The 22743-nt window shown below is 42.4% G+C and overlaps 1 protein-coding gene across 6 annotated transcripts in view; it reads right to left on the reverse strand.

Annotated features, from left to right (window-relative positions):
- Positions 1-22743, reverse strand: part of LOC110535661 (dnaJ homolog subfamily C member 13) — a 74342-nt gene that overhangs the window by 12382 nt on the left and 39217 nt on the right. For 4 of the 6 annotated variants that reach the window (XM_021620805.2, XM_021620800.2, XM_021620803.2 and 1 more), the window contains exons 11-35: positions 21307-21386; positions 21052-21221; positions 20780-20812; positions 20058-20157; positions 19786-19893; positions 19485-19640; positions 19167-19223; positions 18950-19071; positions 18718-18793; positions 18513-18608; positions 18246-18386; positions 13188-13205; positions 9958-10040; positions 9577-9730; positions 9359-9462; positions 9019-9178; positions 4037-4201; positions 3733-3837; positions 3332-3534; positions 3039-3123; positions 2515-2669; positions 1801-2001; positions 1423-1624; positions 1109-1224; positions 891-969 (exon numbers count right to left, since the gene is read on the reverse strand). In XM_021620805.2, the coding sequence (XP_021476480.2) occupies positions 891-969; positions 1109-1224; positions 1423-1624; positions 1801-2001; positions 2515-2669; positions 3039-3123; positions 3332-3534; positions 3733-3837; positions 4037-4201; positions 9019-9178; positions 9359-9462; positions 9577-9730; positions 9958-10040; positions 13188-13205; positions 18246-18386; positions 18513-18608; positions 18718-18793; positions 18950-19071; positions 19167-19223; positions 19485-19640; positions 19786-19893; positions 20058-20157; positions 20780-20812; positions 21052-21221; positions 21307-21386 (2969 nt within the window). The remainder of the gene's footprint in view (positions 1-890; positions 970-1108; positions 1225-1422; positions 1625-1800; positions 2002-2514; positions 2670-3038; positions 3124-3331; positions 3535-3732; positions 3838-4036; positions 4202-9018; positions 9179-9358; positions 9463-9576; positions 9731-9957; positions 10041-13187; positions 13206-18245; positions 18387-18512; positions 18609-18717; positions 18794-18949; positions 19072-19166; positions 19224-19484; positions 19641-19785; positions 19894-20057; positions 20158-20779; positions 20813-21051; positions 21222-21306; positions 21387-22743) is intronic. The other 2 variants (XM_021620801.2, XM_021620802.2) reach the window with 2 other exon arrangements.

A 22743-nucleotide genomic window follows, 5' to 3' on the forward strand; every position in this document is an offset into this window, starting at 1 on the left:
GGTATATGATCAAACTGGTAATAGAACAGTTGTTGTATTACTTGTAAGGCACAGCCAAGTGGGCCTAATTTAAAATAAATTGCTTTGCTCAATGTCCCTCTGCTCTCCCTCCACTGAGACTGACCAAAAAGGGGACACCGTCTTCCAGCTGATGGGGAAACTCTAGTCACACCGCATTATTTCTGCCTCATGCACAAATTCATGTTGTAACTGCTATGACCAGAGAAAGTGAAACTTCCCTCCATATGAAAAATGACCCAAGTCGCTAACATGAATAATGCAAGCCTATCGATACACTCATTCGCTGCAGTGCTGGTTGTAGCGCGAGTAGGCAGCAGCACATTTATTGGCTTATAAAAGTGTTGAATAAAAAGTGTTGACGGTGCAGAGTAAAAACTTAAACATGAACTCACTCATAGAAACAGCTGCTCTTTACAGTTTTTGTTGACAGTATCTACTTTGCTGTGTGCTCGAGGAAGCTTCAGAAACGGTAATCTGAGCTATCCGATTAGCCGGCTGTAGGCGCACTTGATTTGCTGTCCGGGCATACCGGAAAGGTGGAGTTTATAGCTTCAGACACATTAAATGGTTAAAAATGGGAACAAGTGCGCCTACCGCCAACAGTGTGAGACGAATGACAAAAAAATAGTAATGTGAGGCTTAATCGTTGGGTTTTTTACAGAAATGTTTGGGGACCGACTAGGATGGTTGAAGATCGACCAGCCACACAACACAGAAGGCCCAATAATATAGGGTCATGTTCATTTGGTCATGCGATGGAAAACAAAAAAAAACACGTTTCAAGTTTTGTTTGTGACCACTGCCCTATATAGTGCACTACATAGGGAATAAGGTGCCACCTGGGAAGTAGCAATGGTGAGGTAACATACCCTGCCCTCTGGGTTCTTGTCCGGATGGTACTTCTGTGCCAGTCTGAAGTAGGCCTTCCTGATCTTACTCTCCTCATGCCTGTGGAAAAACAATTGTATAACAATCAGAAAATCTTAAATATTCCATCTACAGAGTACCAATAGACATCTTGTAGAGGAGAGATGACAGAGGGAAGGGAGAAGTGCATTTATCTTATCATATATGAATGGCCACTTACTGTCCCTGACCCTTGGGCAGGATGAGGACTTCGTAGGCATCATCTACAGACATGGAGGGAGGCTTCTTCTCCACCTCCTTCTTCCAGGCCTCCAGGGCATCCTTCAGCAGCTTCACCTGCAGGAGGCAGAATACAATAGAGACCAATGATGATAGCACTATTAAGGTCTCCATCCCTTTCATATACACTTTTAGTATAGGTGCTGCAGTCGGAAACGCTTCCAAAACACACTTTCATTTGTCAATCAGCCTCTCACAAGCCCATTCTACCATCATATAGTTGCATGCACACACGCACAGTTAACATCAACATACGGGCTCTCGGATGGGCCAGTTCGGGAAGCGGTTGGCGTCACACAGGTGCCGGAGGTAATAGATGTTGCAGAAGAGCTCGTTGTCCAGCTGGGGGAAGCTGACCACGGGGATGGGGCAGTACTGGTAGAGGGCCCGCGTGTTGCTGTACAGCCGTGGGCTGAAGTCGGCCAGATGGGCCGCAATCTTCTCTATCATCATCCGCCTTTGAGGGGGGGCCGAGGCAGATGTGTAGACGAGAGAGAGAGAGAGACTTGGTCCTAAAACATTCCTTCAACACCATCTGGTCCTTCAAATCCAGTAAAAATAAAGAATTGGGGATAGTGCCTGAGATTTGATTCCAGACTGTGCAAAAGACAATAACAGCAAGCTTTTGTCTACCTCATCTCGCTGCTCCAGATGGCCTCTGGCGTGTCAAACTCTCCAAGGAAGATCTCGGAAAAGCGTTCTGCCTCGTAGTTTTCCAGGTAACACACCATGGCCTCGGGCAGGACCGGCCCCAGAACACTGCGCTGCACGATGTCTGTACCTTTGGCCTCTTCTGACTTAAAGGCCTGCTTCAGGTGAGTGTACTTCAGGAACCTAAAGGAAACCACAAGACATAATGTAGGCCATCAGAAAGATAGAAAGATAGATAGATAGATAGATAGATAGAACTTCTGGAGAGAGTTTGTTGCACTGAAAGTAAAGGGGCTGAATAATTTTGCACGCCCAATTTTTCAGTTTTTGATTTGTTAAAAAAGTTTGAAATATCCAATAAATGTCGTTCCACTTCATGATTGTGTCCCACTTGTTGTTGATTCTTCACAAAAAAAATACAGTTTTATATCTTTATGTTTGAAGCCTGAAATGTGGCAAAAGGTCGCAAAGTTCAAGGGGGCCGAATACTTTCGCAAGGCACTGTAGATAGATAGATAGACACACACGAAGTCAGAAGTTTACATACACTTATGTTGGAGTCATTAAAACTTGTTTTTAAACCACAAATTTCTTGTTAAACTATAGTTTTGGCAAGTCGGTCATGCGTGGATCGTAGTGTGTGCGTGAGTGTATGACATGCGTGTGTGTCCGGTTGCATCTCTCCACCAGTCTGACCTGGCCACAGGCAGCACGTTGGAGCCGGTGTACATCATGATGAAGAAGAAGATGCCGGTGAGGTAGAGGCGTTGCAGGTTGGGGTTGTCCTGCATCACCAGGTACAGCACGTTGGCCACCTTCTCTACCAGGATGGGGTCAAAGGTCAGCAGCAGCTGATTGGAGAAGGGAGGAGGAAATAGTACACATATCATTACATTTTATTTAACCAGGAAGTGCCATTGAGGTCAGAAGACATCTTTCACAAGGGAGACCTGGGTCTACATTTAACTTGGTACATTTCAGGGCTCGTATTCAAGCGTTTCAGAGTAGGAGTACTGATCTAAGATAAGTTTGACCTTTTAGATTATAAACAATGGAGCGTGGGACCTGATCCTAGATCAGCACACCTTATCTTAGATCCTTTATGAATACCAGTCCAGCTGGCTAAAGTGGTAGGATAGTGATTTGAATGACAACCAAACATGTGAATGTTATTAACTATGGGAGGGAGATGGAGCTGATAATAGGTTGGTTTCAATCACCTGGACAATGTGAGGGAGGCAGGTGTTGTCACTGATCATTCTCTTGATCTTGGGTAAGGGACGAATAATGGCATTGTCCTGGTCCCTTGGGGAAAGACGGAGACATACGCACACTTTAAACTGGGTTTCAGTGAGAGACAAAATGAAAGAGGATAAAAGAGAGGGAGAAAATTAAAGTGAGAATGAAAGAGCAAGAGGTGGAATGAAAGAGAATAAGAGAAAGAATGAAAGAAAGTAAGAGACAGAGAGAACAGAAGCGGGGAAAAGGAGATAACTGATGATCTTCTCCCTACCTGCTGGGGTAGTAGGAGCACATGGTGATGAGCATGTTGAGGATGAGCGTGGCCAGGTCTGTTTTGTTCATCACTGCCTGCCCGCTGGCTAGCAGGCACCACTTGAGCTGGGGGATGGCATGAAGGGGGCGCCAGCCGTCCATGCCCTGGGCCCAGCACCGCGTCTTGGCCGTCAGCACTCCTGTGTTCCAGAATTCCTGCATCTGGAGGGCACATGCATGTGTTCAGTCAAAGATATCATACTTAGGGATAGTTCACCCATGTTACAAAATGTACCTTTTCATGGAAATACCAACAAAAAAACGAATTAATGCAACTGGATCCAGATAATCAGACCTAAGAGCTTTCTTTTGAAGTAGAGCTAAGCATTAGTCTTGGTTTGGCATTCAATAGAAACATACCTCTTCGAAGCTAAAGGGGCCCCTCCTCTCTTTGTCCGCGTTCCCAAAGTACCACTCCTTCTCGCTCTCCCTCTTCATGTCCGCCCCGGCCTCGATCACATTGCTCTGACAGACATGTTATTAGCATGAAACCAGACAGACTGGCCTGTTACTGAGGCATATAGCTGCCAAAATTCGAGTTGAATTCCAACAGCTATACGCTTCAATCACCTGTAACTGTATCAAAACATACAGCTTTTGATATGTGATGAGAAGAATATGCTACCATTTGGGTGGTTCATACAGGGCAGCGGTAAAGACCTACCTGTAGTGGGACAGTGGCTCGGCTGGTGTGTAGGTGGGCCAGGGTGAGCAGGTCCACTAGGATGCGAACTCCATTGGAGTCCATCACCTCCTTCACATTTTTCTTGTTGAGAATGAGTTTGTTTAGGAAAAGGATCAGTCTGTCTCGTTCCAGTTTGTCTGTAGACTGTACAGAGGCAATACAGAGGGGGAGAGGGAGGAGTTACCATTTCAGAACTGTGCCAAAAGGAACTCTGACAGTGTGTGTGGCTTAGACGGCATATGTGTAATATGTCGAGTTCCCCTGTATTTGGGAGGGGAAAAGCTGTGTAGCCTAGTGCTTGTTTGTGTTTATGAGTCTATCAAAAAATGTAAATCATGTATGGCTGTTTTTTTTGTTTTGTTTTATAATTTTACCCCCTTTTCCAATTTCATGGTCTCAAACTGTTAGTAGTTACAATCTTGTCTCATCGCTACAACTGTACGGGCTCGGGAGAGACGAAGGCCGAAAGCCATGCGTCCTCCGAAACACAACCCAACCAAGCCGCACCACTTCTTTAACACAGCGCGCATCCAACCCGGAAGCCAGCCGCACCAATGTGTCGGCGGAAACACCGTGCACCTGGTGACCTGGTTAGCGTGCACTGCGCCTGGCACAGGAATCGCTGGTACGCGATGAGACAAGGATATCCCTACCAGCCAAACCCTCCCTAACCCGGACGACGCTAGGCCAATTGTGCGTCGCCCCACGGACCTCCAGGTCACGGCCAGCTGCGACAGAGCCTGGGCGCAAACCCAGAGTCTCTGGTGCCCTAGACCACTGCGCCACCCGGGAGGCCCCATGTATGGCTGTTTTTTTTACACTAAGGCCTAAAATAAATTAATTAATGGGCAGAACATTAATGTATATAACCTAGTCCACAGGAATTTGATCAGTTAGGCATACGGGTCATGGAAAAATATTCAGATCTGGTAAAAGGCTGACATTTGGTCGTTTTAAATAGGCAAAAAAATAAATTAAATAAAAGACTCTTTGGAACATGACTATAGAAATTGAAACTGTCATTTCAGCAGATGATAAACATCCATTTAGGGATATTGGATCCAAAAGCATAACTGTCATCACTGGTGGTTAGTGCAACATAGTGCAGGAAATAAATTCAATGCAGTATTAGCCTTATATTTAACTAATGAACGCTGGGTTATTATGCATAGATTTAGATTACACACACACACACACACACACACAGGGGCAAAAAAGTATTTAGTCAGCCACCAATTGTGCAAGTTCTCCCACTTAAAAAGATGAGGCCTGTAATTTTCATCATAGGTACACTTCAACTATGACAGACAAAATGAAAAAAAAAAACATCCAGAAAAATCACATTGTAGGATTTTTTATGAATTTATTTGCAAATTATGGTGGAAAATAAGTATTTGGTCAATAACAAAAGTTTCTCAATACTTTGTTATATACCCTTTGTTGGCAATGACAGAGGTCAAACATTTTCTGTAAGTCTTCACAAGGTTTTCACACACTGTTGCTGGTATTTTGGCCCATTCCTCCATGCAGATCTCCTCTAGAGCAGTGATGTTTTGGGGCTGTTGCTGGGCAACACGGACTTTCAACTCCCTCCAAAATTTTCTATGGGGTTGAGATCTGGAGACTGGCTAGGCCACTCCAGGACCTTGAAATGCTTCTTACGAAGCCACTCCTTCGTTGCCCGGGCGGTGTGTTTGGGATCATTGTCATGATGAAAGACCCAGCCACGTTTCATCTTCAATGCCCTTGCTGATGGAAGGAGGTTTTCACTCAAAATCTCACGATACATGGCCCCATTCATTCTTTCCTTTACACGGATCAGTCGTCCTGGCCCCTTTGCAGAAAAACAGCCCCAAAACATGATGTTTCCACCCCCATGCTTCACAGTAGGTATGGTGTTCTTTGGATGCAACTCAGCATTCTTTGTCACACGACAAACACGACGAGTTGAGTTTTTACCAAAAAGTTATATTTTGGTAAAAATTGCTCCCACAGTTGATTTCTTCAAACCAAGCTGCTTACCTATTGCAGATTCAGTCTTCACAGCCTGGTGCAGGTCTACAATTTTGTTTCTGGTGTCCTTTGACAGCTCTTTGGTCTTGGCCATAGTGGAGTTTGGAGTGTGTCTGTTTGAGGTTGTGGACAGGTGTCTTTTATACTGATAACAAGTTCAAACAGGTGCCATTAATACAGGTAACGAGTGGAGGACAGGAGCCTCTTAAAGAAGAAGTTACAGGTCTGTGAGAGCCAGAAATCTTGCTTGTTTGTAGGTGACCATATATTTATATTCCACCATAATTTGCAAATTAATTAATTAAAAATCCTACAATGTGATTTTCTGGATTTTTTTTCTCATTTTGTCTTGTCATATTTGAAGGGCACCTATGATGAAAATTACAGGCCTCTCATCTTTTTAAGTGGGAGAACTTGCACAATTGGTGGCTGACTCAATACTTTTTTTCAATATATCCACATAATTTTCCTCCCTCATGATTCTATCTATTTTGTGAAGTGCACATCATCTATTTTGTGAAGTGCACCTGTCCCTCCTGCAGCAAAGCACCCCTACAACATGATGCTGCCACCCCGTGCTTCACGGTAGGGATGTTGTTCTTCGGCTTGCAAGCATCCCCCTTTTTCACCCAAACATAACGATGGTCATTATGGCCAAACAGTTCTATTTGTGTTTCATCAGACCAGAGGACATTTCTCCAAAAGGTACCATGTGCAGTTGCAAACCGTATTCTGGCTTTTTTTAATGGCGGATTTGGAGCAGTGGCTTCTTCCTTGCTGAGGACTCGTTTAACTGTGGATATAGATACATTTGTACCCGTTTCCTCCAGAATCTTCACAAGGTCCTTTGCTGCTGTTCTGAGATTGATTTGCACTTCTCGCACCAAAATACGTTAATCTCTAGGAGACAGAATGCATCTCCTTCCTGAGCGGTATGACGGCTGCGTGGTCCCATGGTGTTTATACTTGCGTACTATTGTTTGTACAGATGAACGTGGTACCTTCAGGCGTCTGGACATTTCTCCCAAAGATCAATCAGACTTGTGGAGGTCTACAATATATTTTCTGAGGTCTTGGCTGATTTCCCCATGATGTCAAGCAAAGAGGCACTGAGTTTGAAGGTAGGCCTTGAAATCCATCCACAGGTACACCTCCAATTGACTCAATGGATGTCAATTTGCCTATCAGAAGCTTCTGAAGCCATGACATCATTTTCTGGAATTTTCCAAGCTGTTAAAAAGGCACAGTCAACTTAGTGTATGTAAACTTCTGACCCACTGGAATTGTGATACAGTAAACTGTAAGTGAAATAATCTGTCTGTAAACAATTGTTGGAAAATTTACTTGTGTAATGCACAAAGTAGATGTCCAAACCGACTTGCCAAAACTATAGTTTGTTAACAAGAAATTTGTGGAGTGGTTGAAAAACAAGTTTTATTGACTACAGCCTAAGTGTATGTAAACTTCCGACTTCAACGGTACATACATACATACCAAATATACACACACCCGTTCAAAAGTTTGGGGTCACTTAGAAATTTTCTTGTTTTTGAAAGAAAAGCACATTTTTTGTCCATTAAAATAACATCAAATTGATCAGAAATACAGTGTAGACATAGTTAATGTTGTAAATGACTATTGTGGCTGGAATCTGCAGATTTTATATGGAAAATCTACATAGGCGTACAGAGGCCCATTATCAGCAACCATCACCCCTGTGTTCCAATGGCACCTTGTGTTAGCTAATCCAAGTTTATCATTTTAAAAGGCTAATTGATCATTAGAAAACCCTTTGGTTAGCACAGCTGAAAACTGTGCTATACAACTGGCCTTCTTTAGACTAGTTGAGTATCAGGAACATCAACATTTGTGGGTTCGATTACAGGCTCAAAATGGCCAGAAACAAATAACTTTCTCCTGAAACTTGTCAGTCTATTCTTGTTCTGAGAAATAAAGGCTATTCCATGTGAGAAATTGCAAAGAAACTGAAGATCTCGTACAACGCTGTGTACTACTCCCTTCACAGAACAGCACAAACTGGCCCTAACCAGAATAGAAAGAGCTGTGGGAAACTGAGCAAGAGTACATTAGTGTCTAGTTCGAGAAACAGATGAGTCACAAGTCCTCAACTGGCAGCTTTATTAAATAGTACCCGCAAAACACCAGTTTCAACGTCAACAGTGAAGAGGCGACTCCGGGATGCTGGCCTTCTAGGCAGAGTTCCTCTGTCCAGTGTCGGAGTTATATTGCCCATCTTAATCTTTTCATTTTATTGGCCAGTCTGAGATATGGCTTTTTCTTTGCAACTCTGCCTAGAAGGCCATGTCTGACAAATTCTCTAAAACGACATTGGAGAGAAATGAACATTCAATTCTTTGGCAACAGCTCTGGTGGACATTCCTGCACTTAGCATGCCAATTGCAAGCTCCCATCTGTGGCATTGAGTTGTGACAAAACTGCACATTTTAGAGTGGCCTTTTACTGTCCCCAGCACAAGGTGCACCTGTGTACTGCTCATGCTGTTTAATCAGCTTCTTGATATGCCACACCTGTCAGGTGGATGGATCATCTTAGCAAAGGAGAAATGCTCACTAACAGCTTTTTGTGCCTATGGAACATTTCTGGGATCTTTTATTTCAGCTCATGAAACATGAGACCAACACTTTACATGTTGTGTTTAAGCTTGGTTCAGTATATAATGATTACATTTTGTTATTATGCATTAGCCTACAAGGCATATATTTTAGATAGCCTTCAGCTTTCATATAGGGAGTTTCCCAGCCAAGCCAACCCCCATGCGTCAATGTGTTTTTGCGGGGCCAAGCGTGCACTGCAATTGAGTTCTCTTTGGCTAAACCATTCATGCAAAAATGTTGAGCTATAAAGCTTTGGTTTGCTATACTGCTTCGGCTATACTGCTTTGGTTTGTCTGTGTCAGCACCACTGACCCGGTCCAGCATGCCCATGATGTACTTGGTGTCAGTGAAGGGGCCAATCTCATTGCAGCACTTCCCATAGACGATAGTGAGGGCCTGTAGGCACAGGCACTTCATGGTGACTTTGGGTGTGAGCAGGAAACGGTGGTAGAGCTCATTGAAGAACTCATACCTAAGAGAGGGAAACAGAGAGAGAGAGCGAGAGAGCACGAGAAAGAGAATGATGTATGGACGGAGGAATATTGTGATTAAAACGTTTTAAGTTATGCCTTTCGATTGGATGCAAGAGCAACATTGTCATTAGATGGCTTAGACAGACGCCTGATCATGTCGTAGGTAGCGGATATCTTACGATCTCTTGATGGACCCCGACTCGTCCGTCTGATCCTCTTCCAGCAGGAGACGCAGGTAATAATCACCAATCTTGATCTCATCCGAAAGGCACTCGTACTTGACCTGCAACACACACACACACACGCAAAAGCACACAACCCACACACAAGTTAGCTACCAATCCACATGCTGTGTTGATTAATGATCATATCATCGTAATTTGGTTTGAACCATGACCTCAAACTCCTGGTGGTTCCAGGAAATGACGCTAGCGTTGCCCAGCTCGCGGTCTACACCAAAGGCCCTCATCTCGCCCTCCAGAGCATCCCGCAGCTCCTCCCGTGTCTTCAGGTTCCAGATGAGGTTGGGCCGTGCGTGGTCCAACTGGAACCTGCGACAAAGGAGAACCGGAGATGGGACTACTTATCCAAAACCAAAATCAAATCACTTTTCATGCATTGATTGAATTTATTTCATAATTTAAAGTAGAAGGCTGCTCCAGATGGAGAAACATTTATATACATGAAAAATGATCGAGGGCAAAACACAATTAAGCCTATACTAGTAAGAGAGACAGTAAGGAAGCCAATTTGTGAGTACGTGACCAAGTGTAGCTACCTGTAGTAGAAGAGCTCCCAATTGGCTTCAATCTTGATCCTCTGTCTCCTCTTCCTCAGAATGACAGGCTTTTGGTTGGGGTTCTATAGAAGAGCAGCCAAGAACAATGTCAGTCAGTCACTACTACAACTTCTCTCTGGGTTGTTGGACAACTGCTCTACATGAAAGGATAAGACAATGTGAGTGGATGCCATGATTATGACACCAGGCACACCAGCGTTCATGGTAGCCTGAGTGCCAGTATTTTTGTGCTAATCATGCCAACTCCCTGTCACTCATTGTCATACAAAATTGTCATGTTTGGCTTGATAATGACAGTAATGGAGTTGGCAAGGGCACATACAGATCTGGATCTAGACTACGTTAAAAAAGGTACAACAGTCAATAAACAGATGATAGATAAAAACAAATATGAAGGTATGGCATGTATTGAATAGTGATTGGGGAAAAATTTATAGTTACTGTACATATCGGAATATTTTTTTATTAGATTTGTGTGACTAAATCTTTATACATTTTTCTTGTTGGGGGGGCTACATGCACAATACACAAATTGATATAATTGAATAGTTAGCGTGCATCAAAGAGCAAAGCGGTCATCAAGGCAAAGGGTGGCTACTTTGAAGAATCTCAAATATATTTTCATTTGTTTAACACTTTTTTTTGGTTACTCCAAGATTCCATATGTGTTATTTCATAGTTCTAATGTCTTCACTATTATTCTACAATGTAGAAAATAGTACAAATAAAGAAAAACCCTTGAATGAGTAGGTGTGTCCAATCCTTTGACCGGTACTGTATATCTATTCCCAAATATTTAAAATGGGAAACGATTGGGATTCCATATGTCTTGAGGCAGGAGGGCAGATTTGGTTAGATTTACTTGAGATGGAGCTGAATTTGTCTATGATCTTCAAAGCATTTCGGAGGGATTGAGGAACACCTTACTAATATTGAGTTGCGTACCCCCCCATGTTGACCCATGTTGATTCCAATGCTTCCCACAGTTGTGTCAAGTTGGCTGGATGTCCTTTGGGTGGTGGACCATTCTTAATACACACGGGAAACGGTTGAGCGTGAAAAACTCAGCAGCGTTGCAGTTCTTGACACAAACTAGTACACCTGGCACCTACTACCATAACTCGTTCAAAGGCACTTAAATATTTTGTCTTGCCCATTCATCCTCTGAATGGCACACATACACAATCCATGTCTTACTTGTCAAGGCTTAAAAATCCTTCTTTAACCTGTCTCCTCCCCTTCATCTACACTGACTGAAGTGGATTTAACAAGTGACATCAATAAGGGATCATAGTTTTCACCTGGTCAGTCCATGCATGGAAAGAGCAGGTGTCCTTAATATTTTGTATACTTAGTGTATAAATGATATGTCGTGATCCGCAGAATGGAGAGATATTGGTGCAATTTCTTTCGATTTGTCGAATTGCCAGGCTCAGGGGCTCCATAGACAAAAATAGCAGAGGTGAGATGGGATCCCCTTGCCTGCAACTTCTAGTTATTCTGAATGGAACAGAGCAGGCACTGCCTGTTATTACTATGTCTGAGGGATTGGCATATAGAATTTAAAATCATATTAATGAAATTGGAGCCAAGTTCCATATTATCCAACACCGATCAAAGATATGACCATTCTAGTCTATCAAATAATTTTCTACGTCGAGAGATAGAACTGCCCATGGAGCATTGGTTTCTGATGAAGCATGTAATGGAGGCTGTCTTTTTTGAACAAATACGCTTTGGGGACGGGACGACAGAATTTTAGAAAATAGTTTCATATCTGTGTTTATCACAGATAGAGAGCAATAGTGAGCGCACTGGGTGGTGTCATTAACCTTTTTTTTTATTTAAATAAAAGCTAAATTAGTGCTGTATTTATGCCCCTTCCAAATAAACCTTTGTGAACAGCTGTGTTTATCATTTCAAGTAACAGTGGACCTAATTGGTTCCAACATTTGAAATTGACCTCAGGCGGAATACCGTCACAACCAGGTGATTTGCCTTTATTCATGTTATCCAATGCCCCTTTGAGTTCATAGATAGAGACTTGTGGGCTCTCAAGCTGGCTTCCTCTGTTGAAAGAAGAGGAGTTCTTATATCTTTAAAAAGAAGACTTGATCTGACTGGATTTACAAACAGAGGTGTACAATTTGTTATAGAAAAGGGAGAATCTTCGGTTGATTCATTTAGGTTCTGATAGTAATTCACCTGTGACAGATTCAATAGTGTCAATATCCGCTAATTGATCATTACTGCAAAGCTTGTTTGACAGTAGACAATATTATTTTTGAAGTCAAGTCATATTGACAATATCACAATATTATTGGCTGTTGGCTATACCTGCCCCAAAACTCCAGTGCTTTTCCTTCATAACTTGTTCCATCTTTTTTTCTTTAAATAGGGAGCCAATTTATTTTCAGCACTTTTATTTTAATGACTGATTAAAACTAGTTCTCACATGGCTCCATCTTGTCCCTCTGCAGCAGACATATGGTGAGTAATATGTTTGAACATCTAATCTCAATAAAATCACAGTATCAAATCGCAATACATTTACTGACCAGATCAGTCACTCAATATAGTCTTCGTTCAGAGTCACTGCTGTCTTTGTCTGTTCCTAAGGCTAGAACTGAGATGGGGAAACAATCTTTCTCCCATAATGCCCATTCATCCTGGAACATGCTTCAGAAGATTTTAAAGTTAGGACAGTTTGTGTCCTTGCCTGTTTTTAAGACTCTCATTGACAAAACTGTTTGTGATAACTGCAGTTGGTTCTAATCTTCAATAGTATCTTTAACTTGTGACACTGTCTTTTGTGTGTATTCTGTATTTTTCTGTAACGTTTTATGGACACGCTGCTATTTCCCTGTTTTGCCTTCTTGCCAGGTCACCCTCGCAAAATAGGTTTTAAACCTCAGTGGGTTTTAACCTGGTTAAATAAAGGTTAAATACAATTTTTTTAAATCACAAAAATGTTTTACTGTATTGATAAATTCAAATGGACGGACAACGTTTAATGTCACTGACCACCAGGTGAAAAATACTGTCATGATAACAAACACCAACAAAAACACAACCTTCGTCATAAACAGTGACAAAAATCCAAATACAGAGATGGGATCACAAAATAATGTGTTGCATGAGCTCTAAATGATTGACAGGTAAGAGGGGGAGGGGTCAAGAGGGAGGATGAGGGGGTCAGTTCTACTTACCAGGTTATTTCTGTCCTGCTGCATTTGATTGACAGCCGAGAACCACAACAGGCAAGAGAGGGAGCATGGGGCAAGAGACAGAGAGAGATTATTGGTCCTCAGTTGGATCAAACAGAGATGCTTCTCAATGACGTTAGGTCAAAGGTCATCTGCATCATAATCCAAATCTTTATCGACAAAAACAGACAATTACAGTCTCCAGTCCAGATTCACCCACATTTTTATCAATTTGTAAGATTTAAATGTACAGTGCCTTGCGAAAGTATTCGGCCCCCTTGAACTTTGCGACCTTTTGCCACATTTCAGGCTTCAAACATAAAGAGATAAAACTGTATTTTTTTGTGAAGAATCAACAACAAGTGGGACACAATCATGAAGTGGAACGACATTTATTGGATATTTCAAACTTTTTTAACAAATCAAAAACTGAAAAATTGGGCGTGCAAAATTATTCAGCCCCCTTAAGTTAATACTTTGTAGCGCCACCTTTTGCTGCAATTACAGCTGTAAGTCGCTTGGGGTATGTCTCTATCAGTTTTGCACATCGAGAGACTGAAATTTTTTCCCATTCCTCCTTGCAAAACAGCTCGAGCTCAGTGAGGTTGGATGGAGAGCATTTGTAAACAGCAGTTTTCAGTTCTTTCCACAGATTCTCGATTGGATTCAGGTCTGGACTTTGACTTGGCCATTCTAACACCTGGATATGTTTATTTTTGAACCATTCCATTGTAGATTTTTCTTTATGTTTTGGATCATTGTCTTGTTGGAAGACAAATCTCCGTCCCAGTCTCAGGTCTTTTGCAGACTCCATCAGGTTTTCTTCCATAATGGTCCTGTATTTGGCTCCATCCATCTTCCCATCAATTTTAACCATCTTCCCTGTCCCTGCTGAAGAAAAGCAGGCCCAAACCATGATGCTGCCACCACCATGTTTGACAGTGGGGATGGTGTGTTCAGCTGTGTTGCTTTTACGCCAAACATAACGTTTTGCATTGTCGCTAAAAAGTTCAATTTTGGTTTCATCTGACCAGAGCACCTTCTTCCACATGTTTGGTGTGTCTCCCAGGAGGCTTGTGGCAAACTTTAAACAACACTTTTTATGGATATCTTTAAGAAATGGCTTTCTTCTTGCCACTCTTCCATAAAGGCCAGATTTGTGCAATGTACGACTGATTGTTGTCCTATGGACAGAGTCTCCCACCTCAGCTGTAGATCTCTGCAGTTCATCCAGAGTGATCATGGGCCTCTTGGCTGCATCTCTGATCAGTCTTCTTCTTGTATGAGCTGAAAGTTTAGAGGGACGGCCAGGTCTTGGTAGATTTGCAGTGGTAGATTTGCAATATCCAATAAATGTCGTTCCACTTCATGATTGTGTCCCACTTGTTGTTGATTCTTCACAAAAAAATACAGTTTTATATCTTTATGTTTGAAGCCTGAAATGTGGCAAAAGGTCGCAAAGTTCAAGGGGGCCGAATACTTTCGCACGGCACTGTAAATCATAACAGTTGTGGTAGTGATTTTTGAGTGTTTTGTGGTGATTGGTTGGCAAATAAGAGTCAATTCAATTATTGATTTGAGCTGGGATCACCTATACCCAGATTAAGCCTTTAAAAATGTCTCATTCAGAATCTGCACTAATAGGTTCCTTTTTATCTTAACAGACTAAGAAAAACTAGTGTGATGAGAGAAAATCCCAGGAAAATGCCAAATTATTAAGGATAGTTGAACTTTGATTTGTGGCAGCGTCGTGGCCCAGTTGATATAATTTGATTAAAGATTTGAAGGGAAGCCAGAGCAGAGGCAGCTGTGGCCCGTACAGGAGGACAGAGAGTGTCTTCTGTTAATGACTGACCCGGTCAGATGGTCTACTCTACTCAACACAAATTAGTCCTAACAAGACTTGTAATTCGTTACACTAACTATGTTACTGTAAATGCTTGCATTACATTCTGTCACCATAACTCACAGTGTTATTCACTCAGGGGCATCATTCATATACTTAGTTGCCCAAAGTAGAAGTCATTACACTTTAAAACCTCTTAAGGATCCACAACTTTTTTTCAATTTTCACCTAAAATTACATGCCTAAATCTAACTGCCTGTAGCTCAGGCCCTGAAGCAAGGATATGTATATTCCTGATACCATTTGAAAGAAAACACTTAGAAGTTTGTGGAAATGTGAAATGAATGTAGGAGAATAACACATTAGATTTGGTAAAAGATAATACAAAGAAAAAAAAAACATTTTTGTTCTCTTTGTACTGTCATCTTTGAAATGTAATAGAAAGGCAATAATGTATTATTCCAGCCCAGGCACAATTTAGATTTTGGCCAATAGATGGCAGCAGTGTACGTGCAAAGTTTAAGACTGCCCAAATGGGCCTAGTTGGTTTATTAATTACTTTTCAAATTCATAACTGTGCACTCTCCTCAAACAATAGCATGGTATTATTTCACTGTAAAAGCTACTGTAAAATTGGACAGTGCAGTTAGATTAAGAAGAATTTAAGCTTTCTGCCAAAATCAGATATGTCTGTGTCCTGGGAAATGTTCTTGTTACTTACAACCTCATGTTAATCGCATTAGCCTACGTTAGCTCAACTGTCCAGCGGGGGACCCACCGATCCTGTAGAGGTTTTAAAAAGATTTCTGTGGATCCCTCTGACACACACACATAGACAAGCAGAGACACCACACATGAAGTAAGCAGCGCATATGCTAGCCATGGGCTCCCGAGTAGCGCAGCGGTCTAAGGCACTGCATCTCAGTGCTAGAGGCTTCACTACAGACCCTTGTTCGATTCCAGGCTGCATCACATCTGGTCGTGATTGGGAGTCCCATAAGGAGGAGCACAATTGGCCCAGCGTCGTCCGGAGTAACAAATAAGAATTTGTTCTTAACTTCTTTGGGGCAGAGGGCAATATTTTCACATCCGGATGAAAAGCGTGTCCAAAGTAAACAGCCTGCTACTCTGGCTCAGAAGCCAGGATATGCATATTATTAGAAGATTTGGATAGAAAACACTGAAGTTTCTAAAACTGTTTGAATGATTTGGAGTATAACAGAACTTATTTGGCAGGCGAAACCCCGAGGACAAACCATCCAGGAATTTTTTCTTTTGAACAGAACTTATTTGGCAGGCGAAACCCCGAGGACAAACCATCCAGGATTTTTTTCTTTTGAGGTCACTCTCTTTTCAATGAGTTTTCATTGGGTATCTAGAATTGCAGTTCCCATCGCTTCCACTGGATGTCAACAGTCTTTAGAAATTGGTTGAGGTTTTTAATTTGTGTAAAGAAGAAGTACGGCCATCCAGAACGAGGGTAATTTGAAGTGTACTGTTAGATAGAGGTGCGTGACCAGAAATGCTCGCTACACTTTATCATCCTGTATTGAACGCTGTTTATCCCGTCTTCAATTTTATTGATTATTTACGTTAAAAAATACCTAAAGTTGTATTACAAAAGTCGTTTGAAATGTTTAGACAATGCTTACAGGCAACTTTTGAGATATTTTGTAGTCATGTTGGAACCGGTGTTTTTCTGGATCAAACGAGCCAAATAAATGGACATTTTGGATATATATCGACGGAATTAATCTAACAAAAGGACCATTTGTGATGTTTATGGGACATATTGGAGTGCCAACAGAAGAAGTTCGTCAAAGGTAAGGCATGAATTATGTTTTTATTTCTGCGTTTTGTGTCGCGCCTGCAGGGTTGAAATATGCTTTTCTCTCTTTGTTTACTGGGGTGCTACCCTCAGATAATAGCATCATTTGCTTTCGCCGTAAAGCATTTTTGAAATCTGACAAGTTGGTTGGATTCACAGCAAGTGTAGCTTTAATTTGGTATATTGAAAGTGTGATTTCATAAAAGGTGAATTTTTATAGTAATTTATTTTTATTTGGCGCACTGTATTTTCACTGGATGTTGGCCAGGTGGGACGCTTACCGTCCCACATATCCCAGAGAGGTTAACTTCTTTGGGATAGGGAGCAGCATTTTCACTTTTGGATGAATAGCGTGCCCAGAGTGAACTGCCTCCTACTCAGTCCGATGCTAATATATGCATATTGTTATTAGTATTGGATAGAAAACACCCTGAAGTTTCTGAAACTGTTTGAATGATGTCTGTGAGTATAACAGGACTCATATGGCAGTCAAAAATCCAAACAGGAAGTGGGAAATCTGAGGTTTGTAGTTTAACTCACCCTTATCGAATACACAGTGGGATATGGGTTATTTTGCACTTCCTAAGGCTTCCACTAGATGTCAACCGTCTTTAGAACGTTGTTTCAGGCTGCTCCTGTGAAGGGGGGCCAGATGAGAGCTGTTTGACTAAGGGGTCTGCCAGCAGCCTCGTTCTCAGTCACGCGCTTTCACATGAGAGGTATCTCTCGTTCCATTGCTTTTCTACAGTCAATGTAATTCTCCGGTTGGAACATTATTGAACATTTATGATAAAAACATCCTAAAGATTGATTCTATACTTAGTTTGACAAGTTTCTAAGACCTGTAATATAACTTTTTGAACTTTTCGTCCGAATGGACTAGAACGCGCTTTTGGATTTGTTTACCAAACGCCCTAAAAAAAGAAGTTATTTGGACATAAATGATAGACATTATCGAAACAAAACAAGCATTTATTGTGGAACTGCGATTCCTGGGAGTGCATTCTGATGAAGATCATCAAAGGTAAGTGAATATTTATAATGCTATTTCTGACTAATGTTGACTACCCAACATGGTGGATATTTCTCTGGCTGGTTTGGGCTCTGAGCGCCGCTCTCAGATTATGCTTTTTCCGTAAAGTTTTTTAAAAATCTGACACAGCGGTTGCATTAAGTAACTTACACAAAGGTTAAATAAAACATTTATAAATAAAATATCTGCTCAGTGGCCTCATATAACAGCATAGAAAACGGTTTGTTGTCTCCCCCAAGCCAGGTAATGGCAATGCTGCTGGATGTTAGCCATGCTAACTGGTACTACAGTACCTGGTCCAGAATGAAGCCCCTGAATGGGGAAGAAAAGTGAGCAGCGAGTTCCTCTCCTCACCTCCTTCTGGGCAATGCCCATCTTGTCCCTCCAGTGCATCAGCACAATGTCAGCCTTCTCCTTGGCAAACTTCTCTACCTCTTTGGCTGCTTTGCCCGCCACCCGCTGCCAGTCAGGCACCTTTTGCCGACCAAACTGGTCCTGTATTCGACAAACAGAGAAAAATACACAGTACTGCTAACATACAAGCACACATTCATTTCTAAAAAGGTACCACCATAGAGTGGGTACTGGGGAATTTGGGCTAGTGTCTCTACAACAGGTTACCGTGGCGATCTTGACGTTGTCTCGGATGTGCATCCTGTCCACATCTTTCTCCGGGACGGTATCAAGGCTGTCCAGGTATGCCAGCAGCCCCGTCGGCTGAGGGGAGAGAGAGATGGAGAGAATGTACACCATATCAAGTTCCCTGCCCCTGACAGTATGGATGGTACACAAGTGAAGTGCCTTGAACACCTGTCTAGAGCCTCACCAGTATTCTCTTGAGGAGGTTCATGGCAATGGGGTTCTCTGCAGTCCACAGGCCCACAAGGTGACGACTTAGCTGCCTGTGGGAAAACAATTAAAAAACCATGAGTGAGTTTGTCAGAATCCTAAATTGAGATAAAGATACATAATTTGGACTTTTGAGTAAATCATGCATGGATGTTATGGAAGATGTGTATAAATCTGAAGCAAACAGATTTCGATCCATTGTCCTTTACCTGTTGGTGAGCATCCTCTGGTCTGAGCTGACGGTGAACATGGAGGTGTGTAGGTGTCTGGGCAGTGCCCCCTCACTCAGAGCCAGCTCCTGCATCTTAGTGGCTATCTCCTTATCCCCCTCCTTATAAACAAAACAAATATTAATCTTGATCATCACCAATACGATCACCAAAATTCTTCTATTTTTCATATCAAGTCCTGCTCCCCCAGCCTCACCTCAATGATGGCCTTCATGACCAGGCCTGCTCCCTTCACAATGGCCATTGAGGGGTGCTAACAAAAAAAAGTCACATCACTTATAGAAAGCAGGTCATACAAAGACACTGTGTAAACGCTCTTCTTTTCAATTTGTCTTTTCGTTTTACCCACCTCTACCTTTTACCCTCTTTCACTAATTGTTTTTCCTTGTTAGGAAAAGTCATAAAATCCACAATCCTCCCATCATTTCCCCTTTCTCTTAGTCTGAAATCCAAACAAATAAATGAGCATATCCGTTGGATTCCATACTACCTTTCTCTCACACCTCCTAGCTACCTGGAAGAGTTTGAAGAGGCTGCGTCCGTTGGAGGCCACCATCTCTAGCAGCATATCAAACTGCTGACCCTCGCTGGTCTCGCTGTAGGGGGCGCACAGGGCAAAGGTCAGGAAGTCTAGCAGCGAGCTGATCACCAGTGCCCCTGTGCCGTGTTCCTAGAGGGAGGGTAGAGAAGTGGAAGAAAGAAGAATGTAAAGAAGACTGTCAATAAAGAACGAAGATGGCTTCCTTTGGTTTACTGCCGTGTTTCGGGACGACCAACAAAAAAAGGTTAGTAGAGGTTGAGGCTGACACACGTACCACGTTGCTGACAAACTTCTCTAGAAGGTTCTCCAGGAATTTCTTGGAAGACATCAGTGACGCCTTGTTCAGTTGCTCCTGACGCAGGTCGTAGTCATCATGCATCGGCTGCAAATTAAAATAGCTATTCAATTGAAAATTCTCAATTTAAAATTGTGCATTAACAAAAGCAGTCACAGTCCGTGTACGGTCATGTCGCCACATCAATATTGTGTGTAAGATGGTGTGTGTGCGCTTTCAGTACCTGCTCAGGGAATGCAAATGGCACTTACACACATTAGAGCACAGAGCATGTCTATGGCGGCGTGTGTCACTCCGTTGTTGTTCCTCTTCAGAGCTTTCACCGTTTTCACCCCCAACTTCTCCCGGAACCTGCAAAACACACACACAGATTATACTAGAGAGACTCACTCATTCATTAATTTCATTGACATGATAGGGAGACAAGGGGGACAGTCATTGAGACTGGAAATTCAAAAAGGGCCTTTGATACACAAATATATTTTTCAATGGGTCTGGGGGTTTATTCTCAATTCCACAGGAACCAAGAATAGAAATACACATCCTCTCATACATCTCAGTGACCCCAGAGGAGAGAGAGATAGTGTCCTGGATATATGAGAGAGAAAGAGAGACCCAGTTCAGAGAGAGAGAACGAAATAGAGAAAGAGATAAGCACACAAACTGTACACAGGCAGACAGAGGTGAAGAAGAGAGATGGACGGATGACATCACTTTTTTTTTTTTGCTCTCCCAGTGTTTGAGACACATGAAAGGAGAGTAGTAGACAGATGAAAGGAGAGCAGACAGACAGATAGCAGGCTAGCCAGCCAGAGACAGACAGCAGGCCAGACAGACAGAAACAGAGCAACCGGGCAGAGGCAGACAGACGTAGTCGGTCAGTGAGTCAGACAGAGGAGGTTAGACAGACAAGAGGCAGAGAAGGAGGGAAATCAGACAGAGGGCAGACTGAGATGTATGGATTCATATTTACGTTCCATCTGTGAATCCAGACCCTTGACCAGACCTTGGAATGACAGAGTATGTCTGTTACCTACACGCTTACCACAACACTAATACACAACACTGCATAGCAATAACTGTCAGTAGGAGAGGGGGGTGGAAAGAGAAGAAGGATGGGGAGAATGTAGCAGTGGTGGGGAGAGATGAGAACAATTAGACAGTCAGAGCTTTGAAGGAGGGAGAGAGGGGTAGTGAGAAGTCAGGAAGAAATGTTAGCAGTGTGTGTGTGTTTTGATGTCTTACTTGGGCAGCTGTGTGAAGGCCTGGAAACCTGCCTTGGAGGCTACGAGGCGTCGGATGGCGTGAAAGTGACTCTCCAGCTCGGCGTTGAGGCCCGGCAGCTCACACTCCTGGGACAGCAGGGCCAAGATGGCGTTACTGATCAGCTTCTCCTTGTTCTCTGAAAACAGACCCTGAGAGACGGCCAGAGGAAAGGAGTGTTAAGGTAGGCCTAATACACTTACAGACACACTCTCCTTGGTAGGCTTGAACACTCACGTCTTGGGTGACTGCATGCAGCACGCCGCTGTAGGATACGTTAGCGTTGAATCTGAACACTGCGTCTGCAAAGCTTCCATCTGAGAAGGACAGAGAGAGACACTTTGTCAAACTAGTTCTCATCCAAGCCTGAAAGTTAAAGCCTGGTCCGACATTACATAAATGAAATGAGCCCGAGCGCGAAAAGAGCAGAGAGAGGAAATCTCACCTTAGTTATGTTCCACTGAATGATGAAAATATTGAAATAAAGTAGGATAATGTAATTAAAGACATGTATCAAATTGTTGCTTAAACTGAAACGCCCAAAGTCATATCCAACCATTATACAAATGTAAAGCAATAGTCATATGTGGTCACCTAGATCATTTCAGCACCATTTTGATTGGGACAGCACCACTGGGGATTTTTTTTATTTAATTAACCCTTATTTTACCAGGTATATTGACTGAGAACACATTCTCATTTACAGCAATGCCCTGGGGAATAGTTACATTGAAGAGGAGGAGGGATAAATGAGCCAATTGGAAGCTGATTTTGATAAATCAATCAATGTCAGAATTTTGTATTCACGGAATCTCCGTTTGGATATTTGGTAGGGATGTAACGATTCATCGCTAAGTACCCGTCCCTGATTCATACGTTTAAGATACTAGAGCATCGGTCTGCAGATCCCAAACCGATCCAAATGTAGCATGCGTCAGTCAGAAAAATCGATTCAAATATGACAAATCGCTGTTTCACAATTATATATAATTTTTAGATTAGGTATTTTCTGAAGGTAGAAATAATGTCATCTTTTGTGACAACTGATGCATCCTCACCTTCAGTGTCGAAGTAAGCATGTAATGGTGTTGACAGTCATTGATCTACAAGTCATTTTCCATTTCCCAGGCAATATTAGCAGTCTACTGTAGTCAAACGGCGCACTGTGTCCAGCTTCAGGCACTGACCAATGTGAGGTACGCGGCCTGATCTTACACATCTGCACGGTACCTTCAGCTTCAAAGGCAAAAAATAAAATAAGATAGTCAGCTTTATTAGTTGAGTGACAACCTATGTATACTGGACAAAATTATAAACTCAACATGTAAAGTCCTTGAAATGTTCCATACATAAAGCTTATTTCTCTCAAATTTTCCTTCCCAAATTTGTTTACATCCCTGTTAGTGAGCATTTCTCCTTTGCCAAGATAATCCATCCACCTGACAGCTGTGGCATATCAATAGGCTGATTAAACAGTATGATCGTTCCACAGGTGCCCCTCGTGCTGGGGACAATAAAAGGTAACTTTATAATGTGCAGTTTTGTCACACAACACAATGCCACTGATGTCAAAAATGTTGAGGGAGCTTGCAATTGGCATGCTAAGTGCAGGAATGTCCACCAGAGCTGTTGCCAGAGAAATTAATGTTCATTTCTCTACCATAAGCTGCTTCC

Source organism: Oncorhynchus mykiss, chromosome 11 (assembly GCF_013265735.2).
Source record: "Oncorhynchus mykiss isolate Arlee chromosome 11, USDA_OmykA_1.1, whole genome shotgun sequence".
NCBI lineage: Eukaryota > Metazoa > Chordata > Actinopteri > Salmoniformes > Salmonidae > Oncorhynchus > Oncorhynchus mykiss.